The sequence below is a fragment of the Dermacentor variabilis genome, chromosome 1 (genome assembly GCF_050947875.1).
Source record: "Dermacentor variabilis isolate Ectoservices chromosome 1, ASM5094787v1, whole genome shotgun sequence".
Taxonomy (NCBI): domain Eukaryota; kingdom Metazoa; phylum Arthropoda; class Arachnida; order Ixodida; family Ixodidae; genus Dermacentor; species Dermacentor variabilis.
In genome coordinates, this window is record NC_134568.1 from 276691699 (window position 1) to 276719575 (window position 27877).

Here is a 27877-nt window from a genome sequence, read left to right on the forward strand (position 1 = left end):
GGGACAGCACTGTTACGCCCCTTCCAGTGTATTACCTGAACAGACCATATACTAGCCAATAATTTTTTTCGCGGCTTGAATCGAAACTGAGGCACAAAATCGATAACTCGCATAGCACAGCGCTATCGCAAAAGCGTGTTGAGAGCCGAGTTCTTTTGCCCGCACCTCCGATACCGGACGATGTCTGTACACAAAGGAAAGCGGGAGAAAGTCGCTCCTAACCTGCGGGCCCTGCGACATCTTGAAAGGCACGCACATCGCTATAGTGCGTCGCTCGAGTGTGTCGAATAACGTTCCGCGCCCTTGTCCTTCGAGGCACTCGTGGTTTCCTTAGGTGGTCTAATTAAGGGCGAAAAATGCCTAAGACATTCTGAGAAAGAATGGTGTGGTGTTTTCATGTGTTAGCGCAGTCGGCGGACACCGACCGACGGTTTCAATGTGTGGGCTGGCGTGTTCGTACAAGTACTTGGTCCTCCTTTCGAAGTATTTACCTGTTCAACATGTAGTACTGTTCTTAAAACACTCTTTTCCGTCAGGACACGCTTCGTGTATATATGTTCGCGTTGGCGCTGACTCGCTGCGCGCCCGCGCGTATCCACCACGTCGGCTTCAACGGATGGCGTTCTACTTCAAAGCACGTGGTCCTGGGTTCGATTCTGGGCTGCACTCTCATTGGGGTGCTCGTGTACCGCGCTTTCGGCGCACATTAAGGGACCCCGGGTGGTCATAAGTATAATCCGGAGCCCTCCAGTACTCCATATCCCCCCCCCCCCCCGTGTTAGGATAGGACGTTAAAGACCGTCAATCAATCAATAGCCACTTTTGAGCTCCTATACCGCCTCGCTTTTAGATCGACAAGACAGTCAAGAGCAAGGGGATGACCTGGTGATTCTCGGGGGTAGAGAAACAAAATTGAAAGCGGCGGTGACCTGCAGCAAACGCCGGAGCAATTACGTCAAACGCGCGCTATCATCAACCGAACACACGTGTTACTGCGACGGTGTTCCGCAGAAACCCATCCATCATACTTCGCGAAAGGAAAAGGAAAAACACGCGAGAGAATACGAAGAAAAAAAAATAAAGAGCCAGACACAGCGACGGGAGATGGAAAGGCGACCGTGCAGGCGTGGAAACATCGTTCTACGGGTGTCTCACACGCAGTTTGCTGCAAGGAGGCTTTCACTCGGGCAGGTTTCGCGAAGTCTACAAGAAGCGGACTAACGACTCATCCATCAATTAAATAAGTTAGCGCGCGACAGCTTGTTTACACGCGCAGTCCCGACTCAAAGAGAGAGCAGAAGGCGATCGATGATGCTGCTATATAGGAGTTTGGTGACACGAGCTTTTTACTGGCACAGCAGCTATCATGTTGGAAAGGTAGGTAGCAGCGATGTCGTCACCGAGCGTGGCAGGGTCGCTTCTCCAGCGCTAATGGCTTGCAACGATGCTAATGCAGCTTTTTTTTTTTCCATTCCTTTACACACGGGGGAGGTCATGGATGCTCCAGAAGGTGTGGCCGAGACTCAGAAAAATAAAGAAAGAAATAAAAGAAAAGAATAAGGTAAATAAAGAAAGAGAAGGCGCACGCTGCAGAAAGCTAACATGTAACCTTCCAGATAAGCTAAAGAGGTTAGCCGTAATTACCTCTTCGGCGCTGAAATGTTGAGATGTAGTAGTTTACAGCGACAGGTTTCTAATAATATTGCGACAGTGAAATAAAAAGGTGCGAGAACGACCATCGCCCGGAAGTAGACGCCGTACTGGAGGCCTCCCTCCCCTATCTCTCTCTCTCTTTCTCCATCACACACACACACGGCTCCGTATTTCGTGCTCCTTTTCTCTCTTTTTGTGCATGGTAAACATCCGTACTTAGGCGCAATCATTTTTATTTCTCTATCTCTTACCTGTCACAGCATATGAGAGCCGTTCGGCTTTCGTCCGGCAGAATGTAAAGAGTGTATCGTTTTCGTCGCTGAAACTTGATATGAAGCGCGAACCAACAGGCGGAAAAACTGCGACATAACTTTTCGCTCCAGAACACTATCGCGCGTTAACGAAAGCAGCGCGCGTATTTTATCGCTGCGACGATAGTGTCACCGAGTGCGAGCGAGCAAAATCCAAGGCTTCGTGCAGCCACCCTTTGCGACCGTAAAGAGGCGCGTTTCGAAGAATGACAACAAAAGGTAGAAGAGCGAGTATTCGGGCTACATTGGGGGGTTCGCGACTTGAAGAGCAGATAAACAGCACGGGAGGCAGGGCGTGAAGTGTCAAACAGAAGGAAATGCTGGCACCGGTTAATTTACCACATAATGTGACATCGTCTTGGAAACAACACTGCACGCTTTGTCTCTGCATTACGAAAATAGCAAACATAACGAGAGAGAAACTTTCCCGAGTTATGCTTACATCAATCACTGGAGGTGAAAAATTTTGTAGCTGTTGAAGTTAGTTCCGTTTGCTTGTTTGTTCGTTTGTACTGCGATGAATATGAGCGTTGTAAAGGATTAGCGAAACGAGCTGCGGCATTATTATTTGTCATTCGCCGCAGCCAAGCGGATACACTGTATATAGAAAAAGAGTATGGACAGCGTTTTTAAAATTTCAGAAATAAACACGCTCACGGTGACGCTGCATCCATTTTTTTTTTCTTTGCAGTTAACAAGCAAAGGCCAACGACTGCCACGTCTTCTCCACTTGTGAGCAATTCTTTGAAAGAAACAAGTAAAGCAACGAACAGCCGAACACGTGCTCACGCACACGGCTGGCGCGGCGGGGCAAACGACCGGAGAAGGCGGCCGCCGTCCTGCGCGCGCTCACCGTCGGCGCCGCAGGTTGCCCGGACAGCACGCGTCAGTAGGCGCGAACATCTACGCCAACGCGTGCGCACGGACCCCTCTGCCCTTCCCCCGTCCGCCGCGCCCTTCGCTCTCGCACACCTTCCGCAGTGTGCTGTTGCTGCTGCTGGATGCATTGCACGGCCCCGGCCAAAGTCCGTGTTGCGACTGGTGCCGAGCACATAGGCGCCGGCGCCGTCAAGACGTTGCCAGCCGGCGTTGACCCAGGTTCGCCGTCGCCGGCTCCGACTAATTACTCGTTACCGTCAACGAAAATGCGGCTTTCGCCTTGGCACTCGGCGACGGCGAATTATAAGCGCGGTGAACGGACGCCCGCGCCTCGTGCCGGGAAGGCGTGCGACCGGCCAGAGTAGCAGTGACAGACACGACCGTTTCTTGGGCTCCGGATTACACGCGGATGAAGGCAGGAATGAGGTGCAGAGGCGAGGACTTCAAACTCCCTCATCGCACTTGTGATTTTAAGCGAGGGGTCCCGTAACTGTAATGGCCACGTATTTCTATTCTCTTTAGACTGCGCGGAGTACAGACTGGCAGAAAAGCATCAGCCCGCTGCCTTACGTAAATGACACAGCGTCGAAAATGTTCGTGCCGATCTGTGCTTTGCCGCTCAGGCGCTAGTCGACAGATTCAAGAGATTGGCACATTCATGAACGTATGAACGCTTATTCTTCACAACGGTAAATGCATATTATCTCTTGGAATCCTGACGCGAGCGACATACTGCTCAAATGAATGTCAACGTTCCGAGTTGGCTACCCCGAAGTGTGTGCGCAATCCAATTACTTCGCACAAGGTGAGAGAGAGCGAGAGAAATAAAAGCAAAGGATGCGCTGCATAGTGAGCCTTCTCTGATGGCCGTTTATTCTTCCCGCCCTTCCTCCATAGATGGCAGCCACTTGGCGTGCGACGAAGCCACTTGCAAAACCGCGTCGAAAGCCGCCGGCGTCTGACCGTGAAGCCGTCAATGCCGAGTGGACGGCGCTCCTCTTGCGGTCGCCTTCAGCGGGCGCTCCTCGGAAAGAAAACAGCGCCATCATCGGAGAGTAGTCTCGGCTGCCTTTCTGCATTTCTTTTTTTTCTGAACTTTGCTTTTGACCCACTTAGCGGAAGCACGTCCCGAAAGGTTTGTTGACAGTGAACGCGGAATGAACTTCACCGCGGCTCCTAAAAGAGAAGGAGAAGAGAGAGAAGCGTATTTACTGGCTCACGTGCTTCGGGGAAGTATAGAACATACTTGCTCTACGTTTCCCCTGTGGCTCAGACATAAAATGCAATGCTGAAAAGAGCTGTGTCTTAAGAAGACCACAGCGACAAGGTTTTAAAATCAGGATATAACAAGACAAGTTATATAACAAAAAAGAAAGGAAGAAAAGCGTCTTAAATCCGTAATTTGTACACGCACGCAGCCTAATGATGACAACGAAGCAATCTCTAATAGCTCGAGTTTTGCAATAACGAGGTTTACATATCTGCGCTACTTGCGGTTCTATGAGCTTAGCACAATGTAAAAAAAAAAAATATGACACGTTTAACGCTAAAGCGTAAGTATGCTGTTATATATATGCAACGAGAGTGTGTCGCTGTGAAGTACCAGCGTTCAGGCTAGACTAACAAGTAAATGCGACGTCACGGCCTACGTCGATGCAATGCGCGAAGCCCATAAAAAGGATAGTAATAAATCAAAGTCCATTGAGCCGTCATTTGCTACCTTTGAAACCAGAATGTGTCGAACGACGTGCAGATTGCTTAAAAACCTTATTCCAGTGCCTCAAAAAAGACGCAGCTGCTGCTGACTGAGCATGTCTGATGCTGGCCGAACAGAATTGTTTACATTATTTCACGACCCTGACTGCAAAAGCCGCACATTAAATGCACTAGGGGGAACCGCAATCGGTCAATTATCGAACACAGTGAGTACGACCATAGAAGGGGCGCTGAAGTGAAACAGACGCAGACGGGGAGCCAGACAAAGAGCCACCAACGGAGCAGCACCCCGTGCACAATAGGAATCCGAAGGCGTTCGAAGGCTGTTTGTCCTGCGCGAAAGCTTCAAGAGCTGAACCAGCACCTGAGCGAAGTGCTCTAGCTCGTTAATTGGAAGTTTCTCCGCGCGGCCGCAGCGGTAGAAGGCACCACAGGCATTACGCGCTAGCGGCCTTCTGCGGTCGCGCACCTTGACATTTCCTCGGGCCGGCAGCACAAACCAGGGCCGTCCATGGCCGTAAGGTCCGAAGGCCGGGGTTGGCATTTTCGGAGCTTTCAAAAAAACAGCTCAGCGCCTTCTCAGGTGAAGCGGCAGGCCCTTCACGCACGCACCACCGAAGGACTTGGGAAGAGGGCTGATGGCTCGCGGAAAGCGCCAGAGGCTGCGTCTCTTTGCCGCCGCCGCGGCCTTGGGGGCGCTGGGGTCCCGCCACAACAGCCCCGCTAGCGACGACTATGGGTTTAACCCGTCCACAATGAGCGGCGCCGTCAAGTGATTTATTGCCGAGGCGGAATACCTCGTAGGCTCAACTTTCGCGCTTTCCGTCGAAACAACAGTGCGACGACGAGGGACCGCGAAGGCTGCTCTCCGCGTCGCTGACAAAGAGCGGCCGCCGTGCCAGGTGAAGCGCCTTCGGGAGGACCGCGCGCGCGCCTTGAACTCTGGCCAACGACGGACAGACTAGCGGCCGTCCATCTTGCCCGCGCGACAGCCCGACGTGCGCGCGGCGCTAGTGATACTTGCAGTCGCGCACCTCGTGCCACGCTTCTGCAGAGTTTTCGTGCACTGTGCCCCAACATGCGAAGCGGAGAAGCCTCTGTCTCTGAAAATGCGCAAAACAACGGTTTGCAAGACAAGAAAGGCGAGTTCACTGTAAAACTACATAGCACGCCTTCAGTCATGGTCTAAAATATCAGTGTGCAGTTATAGTAGTAGCCTGCTCGACCTGCAAAGTGACCTATTAAATTAGAAGCGTCACGCCTTTACAGAGCAGAAAGATTTTCAATACGCATTATGTATTACTGATTGGTTTGTTAGCTTTTTTTTTTTTTCTCGCTTGCCTGGACAGTGACGAAATCTGTACCGCAACCTGACTTTGTTTTTTGTAGTATTTCTAACCGCTAACCGATGTGTCACCACGTGCAATCGATATCACTACCATTGTGTCATAAATTATGACAACAGAGTTGTACCGGGCGCACGTTGTTTCAATTACCAGCGAGTAAAGGGGACTGCAGTCAGACTAATGCAAGAACTGGTAGTTCAAACATCGGGCGCCGGCAAGCGAATTGTTAACATTAAGGCGTCTCTGCTCCGTCAAAATACGTTCAATGGAACCTCAGCGCACGAACTACAAGCCTGAACGCGCGTTCGTGATGTCGCACACAATCGTATCATCCTCAGAATCGCGGCCGGCTTACAGAAAGTCGCGGCCGGACAGACGTTGCGCGCTCCCCACTCCTGCCTGTACACGATGACTGCGACGGCGGCTGCACGACCGTTTACGTGTATGTGTGTCATAAACTATACATGCCATGAGCGAACTGTAATGTGGAATTAGCAGCAATGAAAGGCAAGAGACCAGGCGACATCAATAGTGGATCGACATACATACCTCGTGGATTGCTGCAGGAGAAAACAGGCGCGAGCCCCGACCGAAAGCGATAAAAGATTTAATGCCGTTTCGCGTGTCCCAACTAAAGAAAAGTGACTAACATCACGCCCGCGTCTGACAAAAGCCGCACCTTGAGGACGATGTATCCACTGCCTCATGTACTGAAGCGCGCACTTACAACACGCTGCGTCTTTTACGTGGTTCTATTGGCTTTAATGTGAGCAAGGCTCCTTTGTGGCAGCCGTAACGTCATTAAATCTTTTACGGTGCTTTTTGGGTGCGCGCTTCTGCTTTCTTCTACAAATCGCCTCTTACCGGTCAGACAGGTTGACGTTAAACTTTGGATTACACCTCGTAAATTATTATTGAGTGATGTCTCGCTGACAGCTGTGCTCGGTGACCGGGTAATGCTGAGGTACTGTGTTTACAACCACTCCTCTATAAAATCTGGGCTGGCCATTGTTGTTTCTCAGTTTTTCGGTTTGACCCGGTCTCAGTCTTTGTAATCTCAAGCAGCTCGCAAAAGGTCGACAGACAAGGCAGAGTATGCACAGAAAAGGCATGCATGCGGGCCGACAAAATCTCTGACAGCGGCCGGGGAAATCCCCGGCTCCTTTCCGGGTTTTTTGCATCATCGGCGCTCACCGCGGGAGGCCCAGGTCGCCGTTAAAGCGCCGCACTCGGAAGTATGCAGCGGTGAGCCTGTGCCCCCTTTACCATGGACCAATTACCGCTTCTTTCCGTCCGCCCGAAGTGATGTGCCCCTACTCATCAGGCCACGAGCCGGCCATGGGCTACCTGACCGCTGAACGAGAGGGGTTTGAAGATTTCGCCACCACGTATCGTGGGCTGGCGGTCCAGCAACACGGTCTGCAGCACTGGCGCCAGGACAAGTAAATTAAGCGGTTACGGACGCGAAAACGCCACCCAGAATGCGTCTGCTCGGTGCTGGATGAATATGACTGGGGAAAATAAAAATGACGAGTGCAACGAATGAGGACGGAACACACAGCACGTCCCTCAGGAGCATCGTTGACCTGGAGCTGTTGGAGCTGTGTAGCGTCAAGTTGCCCAGCCGGTGTCCCTGCTACGTCAGTACCACATCAACTCGGCGAATGAGTGTCATGACAACGTTTCTTGACCGTTCAGTCGTAGTGGTACACTCCACTATGCGCTATCGTCATTTTTAGCCCTACAACAAGCCACACTATACTGCTCCTACATGAGAAACACAGCGGACGCCTACACATTTAAACCGATGGTTCAGTTTCTTCTGCAAGCTCAGCAGGAGCAGTGGTTATTCCCGCGCAGTCCGTCACCATAAAAGTCAAGACATCGCATTTTCCATCGTCGACGGCTGCAGAACTAGCCGACCTCCGTGCTGCTCTATAATTCGTAATTGAAGGACCGTCACAGACATGGTCAACCTTCTCTGACTCCAAGACCGCTCTCCAGTGCATTATGTCGCTCTTTCGTCATGGACCGACTGAACAATTAGCCGCTGACATAAGACTTCTTAATCATCACGCAATAGAGAAAAAAAAACACAACATAGTTTAACGTGAACTTACGCTTGCACAGGGGAACTCGACGGAATTTATAAACGCTCGTCTCCACAACTTGGATCCGAATCTACGGCTACGTCTTCCGTCAGGACTATCTAGAGATGAGGAGACGTTTCTTTGGCCCTTGTGGCTTGGCGTGGCCTTTACGAATGCTTACTCATTTCGGATCGGAATGGCCAACGGCCCTACATTCCATAACTGTAGCTGTGAGGAAACAATCGCCCACCTTCTCTGTGAGTGTCCCCGCTTCAGTGCACCCAGGAAAGAACTTTCAAGAGTGTTAGACAGTTTTGACAAACGTCCATTGTCGGAAGAAAGGGTCCTGGACATTGGCCGAGACCATTCTCAGCACAGAAAGCTTTGAAAGCTTTATTGCATTTCTTGCGGAGAACTGGCCTTAGAGACAGACTTTAAGTAGTGCCGTATTCTCCTTCCCTTTTCCCCTTTCTTTTTTACTCTTCTTTCCTTTTTTTGTAATATCTCTTTTCTATTATCCTTTATTCCCCTTACCCCCATTCCCCAGCACAGGGTAGCCAGCCGGTCTGAGAACTGGCTAACCTCCCTGTCTTTCCGTCTATTCCTGCGTCATACACCTCCACTATGCACATTTCGATGTTTCTAGGAATTGCATGTACGCTCGATCGTGTTGACTCACAAAACGAACGTGCTTCTGTTGATCACAAACTGGCAGCGGCGTCGACCCCAAGAAGGCCTGCTGTAGAGGAGGACATGCGGGTGAAAGTCTATCCTCCTCGGAATTTTCGAGCAAGTCTAATGTATGCATTTGCACTGAGTGCAGGTCGTGACGTGCTCGACATCCCCCGCTCCTCACTGACCAAGTTTAAATGCAACTTTATATTGGTGCACTGCCCGCCAAGAGCGCTGCACACGCGTGAGTCACCACGGCATGAAGCGGCACAAGCGGGCTCGTGTTCCATCATTTCTTTTACAGAGCCGTTACGCACACTACCACCGCCAGCAGCGCTGTATGTGAAGCAAGTACGACTTATAAAAAGCGGCAGCTTTACCCACAGTGATTGCATCGAACCTTCCGGGTTGCGCATGCCTTTTGGTGGGAGAGACGACGTGTACGCAATGGCGGTGCCCCCTCTCCCCCCTCCCTCGCCCTTTCCGTGTGCAAGCCCCTGTCCCGCTTACTGGACATCACTATTTCCCCCTCAGCAAACGTCTCGCATCGCACTCGCTGAGCGCCCACTTTTCGAGTTCGAGCGCAACGTATTGTAATGTAGGCGCTATTTTCTTCCATGCATGCGCGCAGAGATTGCGCAGGGCATGAAATTAATTGCAGGCAGCGACCTGCTTAGCTTTATGGCGGCAAAACACACAGCCTTCCTCGGCCGCAATGCCAAATGCTGATTAGCACTCGCCGATAACGCCACACCTCACCGGTGCAGCGGAAGAAATAAAAGAGAAAAAGAAGTGAACGAACAGAAGGAAAGGCAACAGCACAGGAGTCAGGCAACATAGGTTATGCTTACCATTACAAGACTGACGAGCAGCGTTAAAGTGATCGGTACCACGAACCTGAAAAAGAAGAAAGAAAAGATCAACAACATTGTAACCACAGAGCAGTCAAAATATGGGCAGTTTTTCGCAACAGCGAACGATACGTGCGGATACACGGATAAAAAGGCTGTGGGAATGGAAATCGCAGGGAGTTGGCGCTACGCGCCGTGAATGCCAAACACGCAGTCCGGATCAGTAAACGTTACGGCTTCTCGCTTCCTTACCCGTGATAAATTGCCCCAACAGACACAGAACACAGCTCGCATGTTCCATTTCCGCATTGCCAATATTGCGTCACACTCAGTACGAGTAAAGAACGCGTATAATCAAGTGCGTTCGCCAAGTGCCGGCGGCATCATTTGCACGCGAGAGAGCGCGGTACGGTCAAGAGCTGCTGCGCTGATTTTCTTTGAGCCGAATCTTGGTGACCGCCTCCGTGCGCTGACTGGCTTGAAAACACATTCCCCGCAAAACGCTGCCTTGTGGCAGACATAATGGACAAAAAAAAAATACAGTCGAGAGGAAATTAACTTCTGGCATGCTGCAGCCGCTTAGGGGAGGCGGAACAAAATTAACAGAAAGTGCTGGCTCAAAAGCGCAAAGAAAAAAAAAAACATTAATCACTTCGCTGAGAGCTCGGCGAGCCGTCTGCCGCCGCATTCACTCGAAGAGATGCTGGTGCAGCGTCTCTTCACAAAAATGGGCGAAAAAAAAAAAAGAAGAAAGGTTTCAAAGCAAAAATAAGGAATTCGACTTGTTTCGCGAGAAGTACGCGGCCTTAGTTTGCGTTCACTTTTTGGTCAATGTATGCGTAGGTATATTTGTATAGAGGCAAAAAAAGAAAATCGTAGAAAAAAAAGAAAATCAGTCAAGGTGTGTCCCGAAACCACTCTCCCAGTTTGCTAAACTAAACACGAGGCAAAACGGCACAGGCCGCATGAAGTGCAAATGCGAGATTGAATGGCGCGAAACATAATTCCCCCCTGACATGAGCCAGCGAAATTTGTTTGCATAGAAAAACTGAAAGAGCAAAAAAAGTAAGAAATAAATGAAAAACTACAGCGGGTGCTATATACCTTGGCGGATGCTATTCACGTTGCCGGAATCGCTGATGGAGGCAGAATATTTGTCCAAACCTCATCTCTCGTCCGTGTTCTTTGAAGTGCATACGGAAGGGCGCTGCGCAGCCAAGGTGAAAACCGACGCGTCATTCAAATGCGAATGCAGCCCTCTGATGCTTTCGGACCATTGTGCTTTCGCTTTGGAATACCACATTCGCTTAGACAGCTTTGCATGCGAATCGACGATTACCAATGCTCCATAGTACGTAAGCGTGGCTGGTAATTGCGCGTAAAAGCCGCAGGCGTACCACTCCCCATTTGGCTACGCCTCATCTTTGGAGAGGTTACGACAAGCGGCTGGTGGCGATGGCGCTTGCCTTGTGACGTCATCACCAGACATGAATCGAGAAATACGGGTACAGTGAAGGAAAAGAAAAACAGGAAAGCAACATTGACTGAGACGGAGCAACACCGCTCATATTTTGAAGTACAGCGCAAACTATTATAACTATCATTATGTAATGTAGTGTAACGCACTACGTTACAGCCTAAACTGCAGGTTCCAGTGTATGTCACGTATATAAACTAGAAAGCAGAGCACAAGGTGCCGCAATTTTTCGTTCGTTAAGAAGTTCACATAACAGAAGACGAAGACGACGACGACGACAACAACATGCGGACGGAATTTGCATACTTCCAAGTACGACCGTGATTTCACGCAGAACACATCAAATACCACAGAGTGAAGGTAGAGCGCTCCTTCGTAATGCAGCGCGAGAGGCAGTCAAAGGCGACCATAAGAACAGAGGTACACGCACGAAATCCTTGGAACGACCGCCACGGTCCGGTTTTGGCGACATGCACAAATTCAAGTTATGGAAGAACGAAGGCTCTCACCGAAACTTTGCACGCGACTTGCATGTGAACAAAAAACAGCGTACATGTATTCTCTTATCGACACATCCTGTCCATGTGCCCCTAATGTTTTCTTGAAAACGCACCCGTTTATCGTCACTGTACACTGCATTTCCTTGACACACATGATAACCAAACTAAGAGCCTCGTAGTCAGGTGGGATTGTCGCACGCTTAGAACTATCGACCAGCGAAAATATTGCCGCTATTCACGATAATGTTGTCGACAAGGAGGTTGCGATGCAGGCAAAGCACTGCAGAAAAGCCACGGTTTCGTGACAACGAACGGTCGTTCTTGCTTTACCGACGCCCTCTTTCAAAGTGGCCACGGGTACTGTGGCAAAACTTCAAACTGTGCCAGAAATGCAGCGCGGACAACAGGTCATGTTTCTCCGGAAGTTAAAGGAGGCAATGCGAGACTTCTGCGGAGAGATATATATAGGTCGACCAGCTATCCGTGTACACTTTCTTTTGAACAATTGCTTACACGCCCGCTGCGGTAGCTCAGCGGCTTCGGCGTTGCGCTGCCGAGTACGAGGTCGCGGGTTCGATCCCGGTCGCATTCCGATGGGATCGAAGTGCCAAAATGAGAGGCGTGCGTTTCAACAGAAGTCGACGCGAAAGAAGACAAGGTCGACGTATGTACTGCAATTCGGAGCAATAAATGTGGTGCATGATATTTCTGCGTAATTTTCTTCCTTCCTTACTCAAACCATACATTCTTCCTTTCCGTACCCTCGGTTTCTTTATTCATGCCATCAAATTTTACCATTCGTTTTTTTTTTTTCCAACGCGGATGTAGGTCGACACTGTCTTCTTTCGTGTCGACATTGGCTAAAATGCTTTTTTTTCTTCTTTTTTTAAGTGAATAGGCCAGGTGGGCCCATCCAGGAGATAGTGCAGTCTATGGTTCAATATGATTAATTTCTTACTATATTGGTTCTAATTACGTCCAATGTTGTTTTTTTTTTCATTTTACATACTCTGCTACTAATTACAGCTTTTTGTTTTGTTGGTACCTACATTTTCATATTTTTTGCGACTCGCTACGACGCTCTGGATGTACGACATCTCTGGATCTGCCCAAGAGACCAGATACCCGGATCCCACGCATACGCCGAAACCGTGTGAATTCGCCAAAGAAGACCTTGTCTTCAAAACGGTCGTGTACCGTGCATTGGGTGCACGTTAAAGAATACGCAACGGTTAAAAATAATCCGTAGTCGCAAGCTACGGCTTGTCTCATACTTATATCGCGATTTTGGCGCGTAATACGCGTGAATTTAATTCAGAAGCCGATTATTCGTGTTGTGGAATTTCCCTGCCCTGAAGTTCCATGCGTAAGCTCACGAAACCGCGGGCCTAGTTGAATAGGCCGCTGCGATTTCCGCCATAGCTTCAGCGCTTGCCTCGTTAGTTCGCCAAAGCGAGCGAACACAGTCTCGCAGGGATTCCGGCTTCTCCCGGGCAAAAAGTTGCCGACGGCACGTCTGGAGGAAGCGCGCAGGCTCAGTAACAGCAAGGGCTCTGGAACCGTCGCCGTGATGAAGCGCAAACGGGCTTTCCCACAGAGCGCAGCCGTTGCACAACGTGACCGCGCCGAGGAAGGCGAAGCCAGCACGCAATCCCTTCGTGGCTCCCGCGGGGAGAGGAACGGTTGACTCTTCCATCACACGCCGCGGAAGCCGTCAGCAGAGTAGATCCAATTTAGGGCCGAAGGATCGATCGGCGCGACTAATTCTCTTCTTAGCGGGCGTAATTGCATCTGCCCACCCCTGTCCGCAAACAATTGCGCCGGTCAGCTTAGCGCGCTATTTATAACCCAGCCCTTGCGCCCCCCCCCCCCCCATTGCAACACCCCCTCGCCCACCCGGCTGTTTCTTCCGGAATGTTGTCACCGCGCGAAAGTGGCTCGGTCGAGGCAATCGCAGCAAGCCGGTCGTACACAAGCGCAATTCCTAATGGCGTCGCGCTCCTCTCATTGTTCGCCGGAATTGGCAAATCTCGACGGCGAGGCAGGCCAGGTTTTTCCTCTTCTTCTTGTTTTTTTTTTATTTGTCCGGAGAAGCCCTTCTCATTCTTCGAGTCGAGATTGGAATGCTAAGGAATGTGGCGATAAGGACGATATACTTTCCCGCTACGCCAGACATCACGAGGCGAGAGAGAGGCGCGCAAGATAGGCCCAAGTACCAGCGCGAGCCTGAACAAGCATGCGCTCGTCGGTGGACCCGCCGTTTCCTGTTTGCCTCGGGGCTGACTCCTCGGCCCCGGAAGCTCGCAGGGGTCCTGAATGGAGCTGCGCGTAAATACTACGCGCAAGAAGTAAAAAATAAATATAAACACAGCTGACAACCAACATTCTTTAAAAGGCCTACGAGTTGATAAAGGCTCAGTGGACAGTACAGATGTCAAACTCGTATGTAGAGGAGCTGAACCCAAGCGCATTAAAAAAAATAGCCATCAAACCATTCACGTTCACGCTAACGTCAAAGCCATATGAATGCTTAAAACAAGTGCATCGGAATCAATATTATTTCTATATCCCTGTCAGAACAAAGCTCCAGGCCAGTGCTCCTAAAGTAACTTCGCGCAGAGGACGATAGCATAATGTCTGCAATGTTCAAGTTCCTAAGGTTTACAGGCCTACATAAACAGACTTCGGGAACGCTGCCTGCTGGATGGTGCACGCCGTCTTACTTCGTCTGTGCTCCCCCCTCTCTCTTCATTTCTAACCCTGTGGCCCTACACCCGTGCTGCGAATAGACAACCAGAAGCACCTCTGGTTAATCTCCCTGCCTTTGTGTGCATCCTTCCTCTTGCTCACATTGCGACGCGCATGAGTTATGAACCTCTAGCAAGGCTACAAAGAAAGACGGAAGGCGAATAATGGGCCTTGGTGCAATTATCGCTTGATATTGTCCCGATGTATAATCGGGAGTCCACAGCACTGATCCCCGAACAACAAGGAACGCTCGAAAAGGAGCACGGCGATCTAATACTCATTACCTTATTAGAGCGCTATGCGACACGCACAATGTTAGCACACATTCGTTAAGTGAGGTTAAATTTTAATGTTAACAGAATGACTATAATAAATTAAAGAATCCCTTCCCATGCCACCGAGTACAACAGGAACGTGGACATACAGTATGAACTAAAATTTTTATTTTTCAACGGCCTCGGCGATTCAGTGCAACTAATTTTCGCTATACGGCAGTGTATCGCTTGCAAGAGGTCGCCGGCTTCATTTCCGGCCATGACGTCCGCATTCCGGTGGGGGTAGAATGCGAAAGCCCTCGAGTATGCCGAGTTTTGAGTACACGTGTAGGAACCTCAAGTGTTGAAAGTTCATCGCTCCACTGCGGCCTCTATCGTGGCCCCGGGGTTGTTTTGGGATGCCTCTCCACTCATTAAATATTATTCTCTCTCTACTTTTACTCAATAAATGCGGCTGGGCAACACGCGGCCACTGGTTGGCGCCTTCTTATCGCCAACGCATGGGAGTCACACGCAGTTCACGTGGTTGCGTTCTGATCAGTACATAAATGATTTTACCGATAGATGAGCAGCTCAAAGTACAAGAAGAAAAAGAAGCCGCAGCTCGGCTTTTCCAAAAAGTGGTTACGCAAGGGAATGCCTCTCCTCAACAGCGCACCCTCACCGACAGCGGAGAAGGTTACCAGCTCCGCGTTGCGCTATCGCACGCAGATACAAGCTGCGGACTTTGCACAGCGAGCTGTTATTTGCCTCGCAGCTGCAAAGCTCCGGCGGCCTTCATTCGCACGTTGTGCGACGCCAAGTTCACCGGCAGCGCACCCGCCCGAAGGCGCGCCGAACGCAGTGAGTGCGACGCGTACAAAATGTACGCCATCATACGAAGAAAGGTTTTCGTCGCCTGACCGTCGGCGACAGTGTCTGCACCATCGCTTGTCCCGACGAGTGCTGCAATGTTTTGCAGCGCGGCGCGGTCGGTGAGCGAACGGAAAGGTCGGAATCAATGGCGAAATCAGGCGCGTCACGTGACATCACTGTGCGGGTATAAGGCATATGTGCTTTCAGCACCGAGGAAGTTCAACATGCTTAGTTCATCGACGCGCGTATATAGCTATACGACTGCCTGAAAATGCGAAGCTTAATGTCAGTACAAAATGTCACAAAACATGAGCGAAGTACTTGTCGCGCTCCATCACAACGTACTTATGATTCGATATTTCGATCAAACTTTCCGAGGAGAGAGCCGCAGTGATTGCGCATAACTGTGACGTAATGCGCTGTAATGAACATTTCTTTTGCACTACAGACAGCGCGCGAGTCCGTCGCCCCATCGAAACTCTTCTCGCGGCAGCGACCATCATCCTCAGCATCATCATCATCCGCATCATCATCTTGTCGTCGTTGCGGTTGTCACGTGTTAAAAAAGCGCGCGAACCACACAGAAAGAAGCTCGCCACTGGAAAAGGCACAACGTGCCTGCGTGCTCACTTGGGACAACAAACGAAAAAAAAAATGTTGAGGGAAGAACGCGATAATGTGCCCGACTTTCACATACACGTTAGACCCCGTTTAAACCTATATCTAACAAGGTGTTTGTCATGCGAACAGAGAAGCGCCGAAGACGCAAATTGACCGCGTGCTGCGTGTCATGCTTACAAAGTGCCCCGAAGGCAAAACACGAGGAGAAAGCGGAAAACGTCGTCCCTCGTCGGGAACAAACGCTTCTTTATGCGAAAACTCGTCGCACTTGGCGACTGAGGCGGGTGTCGGTAAGGGGCTCGTGAGGCAGTGCATCTGCGGGGCAGTAGGTATAGGACTCCCAAGCACGAAGTTTCTTTTCAAGTGCATGTTCTATCTTATCGACTGTTTTCCCCAAACACATGCACCCGTGCCAAGAATATCTTCGCGCAATACAGGCGGCAGCTCTCCTTCTGGAAGACCGCAGTGCACCGGCGGGTGTCGAGCGAACGGGAGCCATCCGCCCAAAGGCGTTCTATCTCTCAATGCGTTTCCTCGTCGAGGAGCAAGTTCTCTTGCGTAAGCGCGAGAACGAGAAGCGGGCATTCGGAAGCTCAAACACGGAACACGTTTGTGGAAAAATGACGTCCTGTGTACAAATCTAAGCACCAAGTAAAATAAAAGCGCGCCGGGTAGCGTGGGGCATATTCACTGCTCACGTTTTGGCGCAGAAGTAGACGCAATTCCACTAGAATTTACGAGTACGAAAGTGCTTATAGTAAAGCAATGAAGGGGGCTAGTTGGTGAACGTTCATGGTTATATTGCGCTCAGTTTTACAAACACGATGTTAAGGAAGGACAGGACGTGGACGGACGAAGCCCGTCCACGTCCTGTCCTTCCTTAACATCGTGTTTGTAAAACTGAGCGCAATATAACCATGAACGAAAGTGCTTACTGTGAAACTTGTGGGAATGATATATTCGGTACCAATCATGCAAATCTAAGACTTCTAAAATTAATTAAACTCTGGGGTGTTACGTGACAAAAACCCCGATCTGCTATTGAGGCACGCCGTATATATAGTGGGGGACCCCGGATTAATTTTTGACTACCAGGGCTCCTTTAACGTGCACCTAAATCTAAGTACACGAGCGTTTTTTGTATTTCACCCAGATCGAAACTCTGCCTTTGCGGCCGGGATCGAACTCGCGACCTCGTGCTTGGCAGCGCAACGCCAGAGCCACTAAACTACCGCCGCAGGTCTACCAGACCTTCCGCTTGTGCTGAACACTCACGCGTCATATTATGAGATTAGTAATGTTGTCTACCAGAAATCGTCCTCGTAGAATCATCAGAAGCATCACCTAGTCGGGTACAACAGCTAACACAAAAATTTTGAGTCACCTTAGCGCACGCTAAAGAGGATGAAGACGAAAGCCTGCGCGCTCACGAGACATTCATTAATTACTTGACAATTTTCATTCGAATGCCTTGTTACTTCCTATTACTTGCTTTCTCCCACCAAAGGTCGTGGGTTCGACTCTCCGCCTTCACGATGTCAATTGCAATCCAACTTGGAGATATGGCCGGTTTGCCCATATCTCCAAGTGGGTTCAAACCCACCAAAGGTCGTGGGTTTGAGTGCTCTAATTAACTCAAACTTAATTAATTTGCTTTAATTAAATTTGCATTAATTAACACCACAGGCCGTGCTGATGCTTCTTCTTCGCCTTGGCTTCACGCTTTCTCATAAAGAAATTCATGGCCTAATTCTCCCTAGTTTAACACCAAAGGTCGTGGGTTCGATTCCCACCAAAGGACGAGGGTTCGACTCCCTATGGATTTTGGCGCCATGACGCCGGACATCGGATTTTTTTACCCATGAGCCATCTGAAGCTTTCGCCTTAATAAAGCCTGCTGAAATCAGCTACTCTACAACCGAGAAGAAAGCGCCGCCTGAAGCTACTTAACAACAAGGCGAAAAGTTGCACTTTTCTTTTTCAGATACACTGACTCATCTGGACATGGCCAAACTAGTAGGGGGCACTGCTAAATGGTCAGCCAATCTTCAACATTCTGACTTGGTAATTTCCCATCGCCCCGGTTGCTTTCTCACCGATATCTCACCCACAATGGCTCTGAAGAATTTATATCTGGAAACTCAAGAATCATGTGGACATGACGGTCTCTGACGTACGTACAAGCTGTTAAAGAAATTTCCATAGCCAGGGATGAAAGATGATACCAGAACCTATATGCGCAAGTGCCATCGGTACCAGACGAACGAGGGTCAGTTCAGGCAGGCCACAGACGCCATGATAATCCTAGAACGTTCAAGGATTCCGTTTGAATTCGTTTATTTCGGACTTCGCCACCGAGCTCAAAGAAGGAAGAGGAAGGCGTCAGAAAAACACAAGCTTTCCTGCTGGCTATACATATGAATAAAGAAGGATGGTCGCGGCCAGCGTCATTGCTCTTCTGAAAGCTGAATGTTTTAGACAGGCAGAAAGCCATTAGTGTTTAATGATGCGCCTCTTTTCCGCAGCAAAAGGCTTTCAAAGTTGGCGGGAGATCATGAAATAACAATCAAGTTTTGTTAGCCATATCACCCGGCTGCTAATGGCCTTGTCGAACGTACCATACAAGACAGGAAGCAGTATACGCAGAAAATATTTCCGGATTTTCCAGGTGGTTGGCAATGCTGTCTCAAAGCTTCTGTAAGGAATAACATAACCGGTTCCTGTGCAAAAAGGCCTAGGGGATACAGCCCTCTATTTGCCGGCTTGAGGCATTGTACCGATACTCACAGCGGATAGCGAAATGGGTGTTCTTGACAACCTGAAGGTTACCGAGACTAAATACGAACCGGCTAGGGGCATATAAAAATGCATGAACAAAAACTTCCAAGATGCGACCAGCGGCATACCGGACATGCGATCCGGAGACTGTGATCTAGTTGAAAAAGATATTGGGACTTCCAATAATACATTTTGCGGACCATTGCGGGTGATCAAGACCGCCAGAAACAGCCTAATTTAGCATACTCTGTTTGACCGGAGCTACTTTGTCTGCCAGGCCACATTAAGAACACTCGGCTACATGCAGGACCCACCGCGGTAGCGCAATGACTATGGCGTTGCGCTGCTGATATCGAGGTTGCGGGTTCGATCCTGACGGTGGCGTCCGCATTCCGATGGAGACGAAATGCAAGAAAACGCTCGTGTATTTAGATTTAGGTGAACGTTAAATAACCCAGGGTGCTTAAAATTAATCCGGAGTGCCCCACTACGGTGCGCCTTATATATATAAGCAGGTCGTGGTTTTGGCTCGTAAATCCGCTGAATTGATTGCTACGTGCAGGAAATGGGTGACATCCTAGCAGATTACATGGGAAAGGCTCAAGAAGAACTTGAGCACAGAGCAACCCAAACGCAATCGCTCCACGTAAAACGGGCTCAAACACACATTAAAGGGAAATGTCAAATTAGATTGGCAGGCTGCGCTTATAAAACACCAAACCATTGAGAGGTTGGAAACTTTGCAAACCTCTCTTCACGGTAAGAAAAAAAAAACGCCATATACTGGTGGTGACGCCGCCTTGAAGTTCCCGCGACAGCATGTCGTGACGTCATAAATTTCGACAACGTTTGCTCAGGAGTAGATAATATTTTGTCAATAAAGGGGTACATTAATTGTTTTCTTCAGGTGTCCGCAAGCTGCTTTCTCGTAGCTCTTTGTCTGGAGTCAATATTGTAACTCCATGGGACGAACAAAAGCATTTCTTCATACTAAAATGCGCAATGACTCAAACCAGCCGCCTTATGTTTCGGGGGCTTTTCATGTAGGAAGATGGCCGAAATACGCGAACATACGCTGCGAAGGTAATGACACACCAATGATGTCATAGGCGACTCAGTCTGTAAGCGAAATTCATATTTTGACTCCGTTTTCTCCGCTAATAATAAACGTTTTCCCGCCAAAGAAACGAGAATGCTCTACCAGTCTGAACTTGCTTATACTGCTCATGTTTAGTGTACCTTTGAAAGGCAGACTCACAGTCGCAGGTATACATATTTATCACTTTCCATTTATCTGTGGTAAGCGGAAACTTATGTATGTGTGCTGAGTGGTGGGAACAGAAGAATGTGCTCAGTAATTTGCGATATCTGAGAGAATAACAAGAGCAGGAATAATTCTACTCTGCAGCCATTTTTCATCGGCATAACATCTTATAAACATTACAACAGTATATAATAACTTGTAAGATGCGAATGAATTGTGCGTAACGTCTCTTTGCGGTGCCTAGTCGACAGCATTGTGCAAGGGTAAAAAATTGCAGTCCTCTGAAAGATTTACTGGCGCGACGTGTTTTCACATGACGCGTTATTCTCAGCAGCGTCGTGCAAGTGTATTCGCCTGTGTGTGCTCGCGTCTCGTGTGTAGGTGTTGTGCATGAAAACAAATAATTCTTGGCGAGAATGAAGAAACAAAAAATAAATAAAGAAGCCGCGAAATGCGAGTTTACAGGCGAGACCACTCACTCTTTTATGGGACTAAGTGTTATAAAATTAATCCACTACTGCAAAGATGGTCTGCAGTGCCTGTGCTCGTTACTGTGGGGTTTCTCAGGGCCGCATACTGGCTTTCACCGAGACACCGACACCGAGACACCGAGGACGCCGCGGTCATAAGCGGGAAAACGCATCGCGGCTCCACTTAGCAAGGCCTTCGCGGTATCGAGAGATGGAGTGGGACGAGCACCTTCGGCTGGTGCCTCACGAGTGGTATCACGTGGCGAAGCCAGCCGGAGCAGCGGTTATTGAGGGAAAGCGGCAGCACTTGCACCAACACGAGGCGGGACGAGGCGCCACTTCTTGGCGGAGCAAGTGTGCGCGCAGCTGGCTTACGAAGGGCGACAGACGACAACCGGACCGTGCGTTTGCGGTTGGATGGCGACAACCTGGCGGCTGTTCCCAGCGCGGGCAAGGGCTCCCTCTCTTATCGGGCACCACGCACACCAGCGCGCCGATGGACGAGCAGCGCGCGGCAGGGCCCCACGGCCGGCGACGCCAGCTCCACCCACCCATTTCGAGAGCGCGCGGGCCAGTCTTCAGACGGTTTACGTCATCGACGCCGGCGGAGCGGCGGCGGCCGCCGCCGCCACCAATCTGACGGGGAGATTATTCGGCGGGTTTCGGTGTGACTCTTTCGGCGCGCACATCTGACGCACCAGGAGCGGCGGACCACTGCTTACGTAAGCCTCGGAAGAGGGGGAAACAAAATTATTGAGACATAAAACAATGAACTCCGGAAGTAGCGGTAGGAGGGCCGGTGAATGAGAGAAAACGAAGAGGCGACGGCGATAAGCGCGGTCGCATCACTCTCCCGGGAAGCGCCCAACCGAGCGGGGGTGCGCGGGAAGAAAAATGAGGTCCGCAGTCGCTGTTTCTTGGGCGCGGTACCACGCACAAACATACACACACACACACCCCAGTGAGCGGCGCGCGATGATGCATCCCAGTCGCGCATAGAAAGTAGCTCGTGCCCACGCCGGAAAGAAAAAAAAAAAAATAAAGAAGGAGCATTGGCGCCGCGAGCGAAACTGGCTCCATGATCTCGGTGTGGCGGCGCAGGTCAAAGGCCAGCTTCGCCAGCGCAACGAGCAGCCTCAGATATGGCGACGGGTTAAGGCCGCGGGAGCCTTTCCGTGAGGGAATCCCAGGGGCGAACAAGAGAGTCGTGCAAGCTTTCACAACGGGCGACCGCTTAGTACATAGCCTGTGTATAGCGCCTGCCAGCCGCCGCCACTATACAACTACCACTAACGCTTTCGCTTGCGCGCAGTAGGCCACTGTGCGGAAGCGCTCCGCAAGAGGAGCGCCTCGCTCGCTGTGTGGGCTCGGCGCGCCCGGCGCTGCGATACGCGGCACCCATTAGCGAAGGGCATGCCTCGCCTGTCAAGCGTCGCGCGCGACAGGAGACATGTGCGCGGAGCGGCCGACAACACCAAATCCCCCTTGTCGCCGAGCGAATGCCAGCCGGCTGCGAATACGCGAACAAGATGTCGCCGCCGCGGATTATAGCGTCTCCTCCCCGACCGAGGATGGCGCCCGCACTGGCCACCACCTGAGGATCGACCACGGCGCAGAACATGTGCCGTGCAGCAAGAAGTAGCTGGGTGGTGCAGAAGGCGCAACCAAGGAAGAAGTGCTAAGAAGGCAAAACACGAATTAAAGGGACATCGGCGATGAACTAACTGCACGCTAGGAGATAAATCATACGGCTGACTGCTGTGAACCTAGCAAAGCTTAGCGCCGATGTGCGGAAGCTATGCCGAGATATATGAAAAAAGAAGAAAAAAAGAAGAGCTGGGGGGAGTGGGGGTGACTAAGTGGATGTTTCAAGAATTTTCACTCTGACTTCTCAAGAATTTCATCTCCGGCAGACGCAACCGAATTATGTATATAGATGCAAAAGTATGGGAATAAAGCTGAAGTACATCCAGAGTTAGCTTAAAAGCCTTGCGTTTAGTTTTCGTGTTCCTCCAAATGTCCCCATGTCGCTTCAAATGAGTCAGCCGCAGTGAGCCTTTCGACGTCATCGAACCAGTCGCCTGCGTATCCAATCAAGCGATCATCGGTCGTGCAGATATCATTAGTTATTAAGGCGAAAGCCTTAGGCTCATGGTTCGAAAAATCTGATGTCCGGCGTTATGGAACCAAAATTGATAGGGAGTTGAAGCCTCGACCTTTGGCGAAAGTCGAACACACATTTGGTGTTAATTAGGGTGAATTAGCCATCGATGTTTTTATAAGAAAGCCTGAAGCCGAGGCGAAGAAGGAGAAGCGTCAGCATGACCTGTGGTATTAATTAAGGTACAGTTAACTAAGGTACTCGAACCCACGACCTCTGGTGGGAGTCGAGCCCACTTGGAGACATGGGCGAACCGGCCATATCTCCAAGTTGGATTCCCAATGATATCGTGAAGGTCGACAGTCGAACCCTGGACTTTTGGGAGTCGAACCCACGACCTTTGGCGTTAATTATGGCGAAGCTAAGGCGCTCGAACCCACCACCTAACAATGAGCTACGGGCGAAGGAGTCATATCTCCATGTTGGATTCCAATTGAAATTGTGAAGGTCGAGGGTCGAACCTACTACGCTTGGTGTTAGGGCGAAATTAATTAAGGCACCGTTAATTAAGCCACTCGAATACACAACCTTTGTGGGAGGCGAACCACCGACCTTTGGTAGGAGACGGACCCGGGACGTTTGCTGTGAATTAGGGCGAAGTTAATTGAGGCACAGTTAATTCAGGCACTCGAACCCATGACCTTTGGTGGGAGAAAGCAATAGGAAGTAACAATGCATTCGAATGAAAATTTTAAGTAATTAATAAATGTGTCGTGAGGGCGCAGGCTTTCGCCTTCATCCTCTTTAGCAGTGACTGTCAACCTTTTTTGGTAAGCTTCGCAATTTATATTGTCCGAGTGCAACCTGTACTGTTTATTTTTGTAAATTTACTGTTTCTCCCTTTGGTATACAGCACATTCTGAAATAATTGGGCGTCAACCTGTAGTCTCATTATAACTTGGTCTTATTTCAAAAGGAAAACTGCCTTGAAAGGCTTTGCAAACGCACTTCGGTGAAAATCAACGCTCATTGAGAGTGCACTGCCATAAAAAGATTTATAAGTGGTATGTTTCAGAACTGGCAAGAAGCTGGCTCTTACCTTCATTCAAGTGTCATATCTTTTTCAGATATTAGGGTAAATGAAACTGCGCTCGTTAAAGGCAGATTTAGGTCTGGGGCTCCTATCTAAATACAATGGAACGGAGAAATCGTTTCCCCCGGCAACTACTGCACCGAAATTGATGAACAAAGTTTTATTCATCAACGTTTATTTATAAAAACGTTAAGAAATGTAAAATCTCGGTGAAAGAACTGTAAAGTTTACATCTCTGTGACGTAGCAATGAAAGAAGATATAACAATTCTATAAACGGCACCTAATCATACATCTAAGGTCGACACGCTTGATATACACCGCTCTGATGTATGCCACCAATGTGTGAGTAGGGCTGCACATTAGTGCAGGCACCCTCGTAAGCGCTGTAACAATTTCGCGTACTGTGCAAATTCATATGTGTTCTAACGGATGCATCCTACAGAACTGCGATATGTGTTTTTGGTGCAGAGTTACGAATTTATAAACTTGTAAAGTTTTTTTTTTCTTTAGCTTATCAATTTTGGGAATATTTCGTAAACAATGTCCAGGCTTTAAATGAAAATTCCGCTTGCTAAGTCATTAGAATTTATCTTCCTCTCAAATGCAACAACATTTATTCAAATCGGTCCTGGGTTGTTGCATAAAAGTATTTCTGCGTTTTACGAGTACTTCAAGAGGTGGCATCGGAGTTGGCATCAAGCCTTTTCTGGACACTGAGGACGTAGAGGTTTCCATAGAACCTGCTATTTATTCGCGATGATTATACTTGCTCACCGAGGACACCGGTACTTCACGCGCTTCACAAGGGGTACGACTTGCAGGCAAGAAACACTGATTGGAAAACGTGATCGTCGACAGAAAGACGTAAAAAATCACAAATGTAGATAAGACGCGTGCGATTGCTTTTTGGAGTTCAGTTGCGTGGAGAGCAGGGCGCCATTAGCATTTTTTTTTTTTTTTTTGCAGTTGACTGCTGAGTCAAGTGCAAATGGGCACCGAGGCATAGACGTATTTCAGGGGAGAACGACGCTAATGTAAGGAAGAGGCAGGGGGGGGGGGGGAAGGAGGGAGAACGAAAACAAACAAGAGGCACTCTACATGCGGTAACTTGTACCCTGTTGCGGCACTTGGTTTTCTACTTTGCATTATGAAAGAGCTGCTGTAGCATTCCCTCCGGCACCCGCATTCATTGAAACTCGTTGAATGCGGATCATTATGATGCAATGACCGCGTCGCCCAAAGAACCGCGGCCAATCACCGCGTGGGTAGTTGCGATACGAAAGGCGACCGAAGACGGCGAAGAACGCCGCCCGTGTCGCCACCGGCTGGAAAGTTGACGCCACGCGTCTAGGCTACACTCTTTCTCACTTATTTGCTTTCTGACGCCGCTGAACGAGTTGACACTCGACAGTTTGCTTTGGCCAATATGGGTGCACGAAAGCGTTCTCGACGGCCGGCCTGTTCAGCAGCAGCGCGGCCTCACTCGTCCATGCACAGCGCGAGGGAGAGAGGTTCCAACAGCGCGACAAAAGCGATGCCGCCAAGCGGCCTCCCTTTGCACGTGGCGCACCGAGTGGCTCCGACGGCAGCGTGACTCGCGTCGGCTGTCGCTCCCCGCGTGCAAAGCGCGGTCCCTCGCGCGCATCGCGTTCCCGTGCGAAACGCGGCCCACTGCGGCCGAGGAGCGGGTTGTCGCTCGGCGCCTCCCACGCGCGCATAGCGGTGACACGACGTCGAAACTGATGGCTGCGCGAATTTTCAAGAAGCATTTGCGTCAACGCCTCTTTCCACACCACCACTTGGGCCGCGTTAATCTGTTTTGCGGCAGCGCTACGATGCGCCGGCCGCGTGAGGCACCGATTGATTGGCTACGGGGAGCCCCTTGGAGACTGCCGCGGACAATCGGCGTTTGCAGTGTTGAAAGTAGACCGAGATAAGCGCCGGCTGCCTTATCGAAGAGCGGTGGAACGGCGCGACCCCGGCAGCACGCGAGCTCGGCAGCCGCTCCGGCGCTGTCCTGGCCCGGGGAAGGACAGTGCCGGGAACGCGCCAAAGTTCGATCGCCGCGCGCCTCCATTTCCGCGAGCCACTGCGACGATCTCCCAGCTGCCGAGCGCCTATGTCCCCATATGAGAATACCACTACAAACTGCATTCAAGGCGCTCTTAAGGGCCAGCCGCAGATCTTCACAGACCTTTAAGACTTCGACAATCTTCGACAAGAAATGCTGAAGCACGCGGTAAAATTGCAAAAGCACGTGCATAGTATAACACATGCTATACACACTATACTGTAGTTCAAAGGGGATGGGAAATACGCAGCTGTACAATGCTGTTGTTCATTATAGTAAAAAAATTAAAGATAATGTCACCGAAAACGCGATGCCTTGTGGCTTCTGTTTATTTATTTCACTAGTCGGTATACATCGCTTTAGAATAGTACATTAGTGGCTCGCAAGACACTGCACGTTGAATAATTTGCGGGGCCTACACGAGTCCTCGCTTGAGGGATGTCGACCGCAAATTATCCATGCGAAAACCGCAAGGAGGTTACTATAGGCGGCTGCTGCTTACTGCATTTTTCCACGCTACCCTTACGAGCTGAAGCGGCCTCGAGGCACAGTGCATACGCTCAGTTACAAGGAGACACTCTGTCTACATATGCATTTGGCGCTTTAATTATGGTCATAATTTTCGTCTAACAACGCGTAACTGCGAAAGGTCGCGACTGTGGTTTAGTTTAACTAGCGTGCCTGTGTAAACTGCCGGAATCCATTTTGTGCCCTGCACTCTCCGGAAATACCTCCCTTTCCAGCCGTCCCTGCACAGAGGAACCACACCACACCCAACTGACACGCGCATATAGAGTATATAGTCTCGCGGTGCTGCTATTTGTACAATATCAGTTCGTGCCCTAAAGCTTTCGTTCGATTTGAATTATATACCTCGAAAGAGCAGATATCAGTGCGGGGCGTCAGCGAGATTTACAATACCTGCGCCGACGTGCAAAGCTCAGCCTCGGACGCGTGCCAGCAAGTCACCGCAACCGTGGCCGAGTGCACACACACTCACAGGCCGCGCCGCCAGGCTCTCGAACACCGGGGGCGAAGGAAGAGAAGCGGCAGGGCGCCGAGTCAGGTGGGAGGGCGCGCTCCATCTGGCAGGTGAAAGTGTACCGCACTTAGTATGCGGTGCCGGACGTCTCGGCAACCCCGCGTCCATAAAAGCGTGCTCGCGTAACGGGAATTCGGGAGAGGAAACACGATGTACTTTTTTTCTCTCCTCCTCCTTGCATACGCGGTGGCAGCGGAGAAACAGTTGCGAAAATGACTTTCGGGCAGGGTTTGCTGGCAACCGCTCGTTGTTGCGCACACCCGATCGCTTGTCGGTCTAGACAGGAACATGAAGTCCTCTCAGCACTGATCGGAGGGGGCCTCCAGCAAAACCATCGCTTAGTGCGCTTGATTTGGAAGTATAATCGGCACGCTCGAACGCAGACGTTTCGGAGGCGCGCGCGCGCGCTCACACACACACACAGCCGTTCGTCGCACACGTGCCGGAACGCCTCCTCCTCGGTGTGTTGCTTTCTTTCCCCCTCTCTCTCTCTCTCTCTCTCTCTCTTGGGTCACATGCATTATACATTCACGGAACTCGACGAAATTTCGTCCCCTGCGGGCGCCATCCGCGGGGCGTGATGAGGACATTATACACATCTGGAGCAGTCGCGCTCCGTCAACGCCCCTGCTGCTTCTGGCGAATGCTAGACCCAGACCGGAGAACGAAGAAAAAAAAAAGGAAGATGGGGGGATAATCTCAGCCGCCTTGATTGACAAATCAATAGACGTTCACCTCCGGCACGTGTCTACAAGCGAACACAATGAAGAAGAGCCGATCAGAGAAGATGCCCGGAACGCCTCGAGCATGGACTCGGAGAAAGTGAAGCGCTTGGTTCGCATATGTTTATTGCCTTCGACGCTGTCGGAAGGTCGGCGTAGTTCTTATGCTGATCTGCTGTGCGGCAACTCTTCCACGCAGACGGCAGGAGCACGCAAAAGAAGTTATAATGGCATGTTCGTTTCGTACTCAGCGCCCTTTCTGACGGTTGCGCAAGTACCCCGAGAGACATGAAGTTCTCTGCAGCCTACTTGTTTAACGGGGAAAATGGTTGCGCTGCTT

General features: G+C 50.2%; 1 protein-coding gene across 2 annotated transcripts in view; it reads right to left on the minus strand.

Moving 5' to 3' along the window:
• The window catches only part of LOC142565163 (fibroblast growth factor 17-like), a 94586-nt gene that overhangs the window by 42601 nt on the left and 24108 nt on the right, over nt 1-27877 (minus strand). For both annotated transcript variants that reach the window (XM_075676238.1, XM_075676240.1), the window contains exon 2: nt 9519-9564. In XM_075676238.1, the coding sequence (XP_075532353.1) occupies nt 9519-9564 (46 nt within the window). The remainder of the gene's footprint in view (nt 1-9518; nt 9565-27877) is intronic.